We start from the raw sequence: 5,776 nt of genomic DNA, 5'->3' as shown, positions 1-5,776 counted from the left end.
TAGATCTTAGAATCAATGAATAAGATATAGTTTAGGCTCGGCGCCTGTGGCTCAAGTGGCTAAGGCGCCAGCCACATACACCTAAGTGGCAGGTTCAAATCCAGTCCAGGCCCGCCAAACAACAATGATGGCTGCAACTAAAAAATAGCCAGGTGTCATGGTGGGCGCCTGTAGTCCCAGCTACTTGGAAGGCGGAGACAGGAGACTCGCTTGAGCCAAGGAGTTGGAGGTTGCTGTGAGCTGTGATACCATGGCACTCTACTGAGGGCAACAAACTAAGACTCTGTCTCTAAAAAAATAAAATAAAATAAAAATAAAAAGGAAGAACAGTGTTCTTTATATACTAACATGGAAAAATCTTTAAGAGGGATTTATAAACACTGTATATATAAAAATAACAGTCCCAGTGATATGAATATCAACCAAGTAATAAAGACTTCTACAGAGATTGCTCCGGGGTTTTAGTATTTTTGAATTTTGTGAGAAGAAAAAAATTGCCAATTCAGAATGTGAACGTTTTAAAATAATAACTAAGAAAATGAAAAAAAAAAACCCTGCCAATTTAAAGGATTGAGGCCTCTAAGCTTAAAATAATCATTCTACTCAAGAGCTGGGCCCTTTAAAATTTTTTTTAAAAGGCTGGCCACTACTGTGGCTCATGCCTATAATCCTAACACTCTGGGAGGCTGAGATGGGTAGATTGCTTGAGCTCAGGAGTTGGAGAGCAACTTTAGGAAGAGGGGAACTTTATCTCTACTAAAAATAGAAAAGCTAGTCAGGCACTATAGTAGGTGCCTGTAGTCCCAGCTAATCAGGAGGCTGAGGCAGGAGGATCATTTGAGTACAGGAGTCTGAGGTTGCTATGAGCTATGATGGCACAACACTCTAGCCTAGGCAACAGAGTGAGACTCTGTCTCAAAAAAATAATAAAATAAAACAAAAATTAAAAATAAGACTTAAAAAGATTTTTAAAGATTTTCTCTTTTTCTTATTCACTATAGATCTACTCCATGAGAACTAATATCCTGGGAGTCACACTGAGGAAGCAGCCATTCATACCCGATCAATGTGTGTGACATTCCGGATTCCAAAGGCTATAGTGTAAATATCAAACTTGTCATCATCAAAGGGCAATTCTTCAGCATCTCCCAATACCCACGTGAGTCCTGAAAGAGAAAAGTAGTTCTAGGTCTCAGTCTGGGTAGTTGTACTTCCTGTACCTGGTGAATTTGTTTTGTGTAGAGCAGTGTGGTTAAGAGGCCATATTCTGGGATTAGGCTGCCTGGATTATAATACCAGCTTCACCATTTAACTATGTATTTATTAGCTATATATTCTTTTCTTTTTAAACACATATGGTCTCACGCTGCCACCTAGACTGGAATGCAGTGGTGAGATCACAGCTCATTGCAACCTTTAACTCCAGGGCTCAAGCTTCTGGCCTCAGCTTCCCAAGTAGCCACTACTATAGGCATGTGCCATCACACCTAGCTAATAGCTGTTTTTTTTGTTTTTTTTTTTTTGAGACAGTGTTTCACTTTGTCACCCTTGGTGGAGAGCCATGGTGTCATAACTCACAGCAACCTCAAACTCTGGGGCTCAAGTGATTCTCTTGCCTCAGCCTCCTGAGCAGCTGGGACTATAGGTGCCTGCCACAATACCCGGCTATTTTTAGAGATGGGGGTCTTACTCTTGCTCAGGCTGGTCTCGAACCCATGAACTCAGGCAATCCACCCTCCTCAGCTTACTAGGATTACAGGCGTGAGCCACCACACCCAGCCCTATATATATTCTTGAATAAACTATTTTGTTTGAGCTTTTCATCTGTAAAATGAAATTAATAAGAATACCTACTTCATAGAATTATTATAAGTATTAAATGAGTTACTTTAAGTATAGAATTTAGTATCGTGGCTCAGCGCCTGTGGCTCAAGTGGCTAAGGCGCCAGCCACATATACCTCAGGTGGCGGGTTCGAATCCCCAGCCTGGGCCCGCCAAACAACAGTGATGGCTGCAACCAAAAAATGGCCAGGCATTGTGGCGGGCGCCTGTAGTCCCAGCTACTTGGGAGGCTGAGGCAGGAGACTCGCTTGAGCCCAGGAGTTGGAGGTTGCTGTGAGTGTGATGCCATGGCACTCTACCCAGGGGGATAGCTTGAGGCTCCGTCTCAAAAAAAAAAAAAAAAAAAAGAATTTAGTATCGTTACATTGGTTTTATTAGAATCATAGAGAATCAGTGTCCAGACCCAAGCTAGTCATAAATTTGAAAAACACCTGAGGGCCTCCCTATCAGAATGACTATGTCCTCTAAGGAGCCAGACTGGGCTTTAACATTATTCAACCTACAAGAAATTTGACATAAAAGAAGGCCCTTTAGAGAAAGGTAAATGAAAAGAACCTTTCTGAAAAACAAACTAGCAGTATCCAGCAAGAATCTTAAAAATACTCTTTGACCAGCCAGGCATAGTGGCTCAAGCCTGGGAAGCCAAGATGGATGGATTGCTTGAGCCCACAGAAAAAATTCAAGACCAGCCTGAGCCAGAGTGAGGCCTCATCTCTAAACAGCTGGGCGTTGTGGCAGGCGCCTATAGTCTCAGATACTCAGGAGGCTGAAGCAAGAGGATGGCCTTAGCCTAGGAGTTTGAGGTTGCTTTGAGTTGTGACACCAAGACACTCTACCCAGGGCAACGAAGTGAGAATCTGTCTCAAAAAACAAACAAAAAAACCCAAACCCTTTGACCCAGCAATTTGATTTTTAGGAAAAGGGCACTAACAACATCACCATATCACCATAGTTACTACTTATTAGCTCCTTAATAAGTGGCAGTCTGTGTTATCATTTTATGTACACCTTTAGACATGTTATCTTACCCTATCCTCATATCAACTCTATGTTAGCTATTACTACGATCATTCTCATTCTGGTCAGCAAAGTGAGCAGCAGAAAGTTTAAAGTCTGAGCTGGGCATGGTGGCTCACACTTGTATTCCCAGTTACTTGGTGGGCTGAGGCCGGAGGATACTTGAGCCCAGAAGTTTGAGACCAGCCTGAGCAACAGAAGAAAATCCTGTTTTAAAAAACCAAGCAAACAAATAAGTAAAGTGGTGGGTATTTCTTATTTTGTTATTGTTGTCTTTTTTTTTTTTTAGGAGATAAGGTTTTGTTTTACTGACTAGACTGGTCTCAAACTCTGGCCTGAATTAATCATCTTGCCTTGGTCTCCCAAAATGCTGAGATTACAGGTGAGAGCCACCATACCTGGCCAATAAAAGTTTTAAAAAATAAGGCTGGGTGCGATGGTTCATGTCTGTAATCCTAGCACTGTCGAAGGCCAAGGTGGGTAGATCACTTGCACTCAGGAGTTCAAGACCAGCCTGAGCAAAAGTGAGACCCCTGTCTCTAAAAAATAGCTGGGCATTATGGTGAGCACCTATACTCTCAGCTACCAGGGAGGCTGAGGCAAGAGAACTGCTTTGAGCCCAAGAGTTTGAGGCTGCTGTGAGCTATGATGCCACAGTACCCTACTGAGGGTAACAAAGTAAGATAATCTGCTTCAAAAACAAAAAAAGGTTAAAAAAATTAAAAAATAGTTAAGTTGTTTGCCCAAGGTCACACAGATGGACTAGAAATTAGGTAGTTTTATCCCAGAGCCTGTGGGGTTTTTTTTGCAGTTTTTGGCCAGGGGTGGGTTTGAACCCACCACCTCCGCATATGGGGCTGGCACCCTACTCCTTTGAGCCACAGGTACCACCCAAGCCTGTGTTTTTTAACAGCTCTGGTATATTACTTCCTACTATAAAGTGGTTATTATCTTTTCCATTTCCGAGATAAAATAGTTGAGATCAAGAGATTTTAAACATCTGTCCAAGGTTATAAACTCAGTAAAATAATTCACAGATGTCCACCCCAAGAAATCTCCCTTTGTATATTACATGAAAGAGAATGAGAAATAAATATTTGCTTTTTTTTTCTTTTGAGACAGTCTCAAGCTGTTGCCCTGGGTAGGATGCAACTCTTGGGCTCAAGCAATCCTCTTGCCTCGTCTATTTTTAGTAGAGACAGGGTCTCACTTCTTGCTCAGACTGGTCTCAAACTCGTGAGCTCAAGCTATCCACCCACCTTGGACTCCCAGAGTGTTAGGAATACAGGTATGAGCTGTACTGTGCCCAGCCAATATCTGCCGTCTTGAAAAAAGTTAATAAATGCATGCAAAAATTACAAATAAGTGAGTCACAAAATTGTGCCATGTGCAAAACATTAAGAAAAAAAGAAGGGTGGTGCCTGTGGCTCAAGGAGTAAGGTGCCGGCCCCTATACTGGGGGTGGCGGGTTCAAACCTGGCCCTGGCCAAAAACTACAAAAAGAAAGAAAAAGGAAATATCAATTGGATATAGCCTATGTGAATTAAAGCAATTATTGCAACAGTGAATTAAAGCAGGATACTAGATTGTATATACAGTATGTTCTAAGCTTTATAAAGAGAAAATGACTAGGAAAGAAATGCAAAGGAACAATTAAAATATTGAGAGGAATCTCTGGATATTAGAATCATGGATAATCATGGGTATACTTTCTTCTTAATGCTTTGACAAAATTTTGGATTTCTAAAATCTAAAACTTCTCTTAAATATATCACTTTTATAATCCCTCAATATACAGTTTAAAATTCCTGTTCTTAGAGCTTCCATTTGGGGAGGACATGCTAAATATAAAATATAAGTAAAATATATAACCTTGCACATAAAAAATGTCTTTACATATTAACTTTTATATTAATTTATAGTCCTCCTACTCAGTTTCAACTTTTTTTCATGATGCTCTTTGCAAAGGCATTATTACTGGAGATTGATAAGGCAAGGAGGAAAGACAATGAAAACTCTACTATGCAGCACTTAATAATTCCAATGCAGATGCGTTTATTTTGGTGGTTAGGAGGGCTTGACGAACAAGACATGCTACGGAAGATGTGAGTCCAAAAATAGAATGTTACCTATCATTTTAATATCTTTGTTTTCCATTCTTTATAGTTGAGCGGTAGCGAGAAGGAAAGCAGTAGGAGTAAGGAAACATAATGCCTTTGTCTAAAAACACTAGTGACTGCCTTCTGATTGGTGTTGATGGTTAACAAAAGATCCCTTTATTTTGGGGGCCAAGTGGGCTGCAGTGCATCTAGACAGCTCCTTCTGGGGGTGGGAGGAAGAGGAGGAAGAATTGAGCTAAAATAATCATAGACACTCATGGTGGAGGAGGAGGTGGAGAGAAATGCTGATGTTGATATGAAGAACTTTCTTTTCTTTGGTGTATGCCACTGCCTCTCAGAGGCAGCCTGCAATGCCTGGTTAACTTGGAAGAGGGCAGTGCAGTGGCTCTGAAAAGCTGGGTCAGTGGGGTGCAGGATCATTGATTTTACTTGAAAAAATTGGGGAGAGACAAGTATTTTAAAATATTTTTTTAAATTTTTTTTTCTTGTTGCTGTTGCAGTTGTCATTGCTGTTTTTTAGCTGGCTGGGGCTGGGTTCAAACCCACCACCCTCGGTATATGGGGCCGGCACCCCACCCACTGAGCTACAGGTGCCACCCGTATTTTAAAATATTAAAAGCAGAAAACCGAATGTAAAATTTACCTTGTTTTTCTTTGTAGAGACAGGGTCTTGCTATGTTTCTCAGGCTGTTCTCAAACTCATGGCCTCAAGCAATACTCCTTGATCTATCAAACTGCTGGGATTAGAGATTTGAGCCACGGTGCTCAGCCCATAAAATTTACATTTTTTTTTTTT

At 41.0% G+C, this 5,776-nt stretch overlaps 1 protein-coding gene across 2 annotated transcripts in view; it reads right to left on the bottom strand.

Moving 5' to 3' along the window:
• Positions 1-5,776, bottom strand: part of COQ5 (coenzyme Q5, methyltransferase) — a 37,646-nt gene that overhangs the window by 3,694 nt on the left and 28,176 nt on the right. For both annotated transcript variants that reach the window (XM_003789911.2, XM_012805243.2), the window contains exon 4: positions 1,060-1,166. In XM_003789911.2, the coding sequence (XP_003789959.1) occupies positions 1,060-1,166 (107 nt within the window). The remainder of the gene's footprint in view (positions 1-1,059; positions 1,167-5,776) is intronic.

The sequence above is a fragment of the Otolemur garnettii genome, unplaced genomic scaffold, assembly GCF_000181295.1.
Source record: "Otolemur garnettii isolate 467f Iridium unplaced genomic scaffold, OtoGar3 scaffold00038, whole genome shotgun sequence".
NCBI classification, from domain to species: Eukaryota; Metazoa; Chordata; class Mammalia; order Primates; family Galagidae; genus Otolemur; species Otolemur garnettii.
Note: the sequence above shows the minus strand (reverse complement) of the source record. Positions and strands in the feature narration are given on the sequence as shown.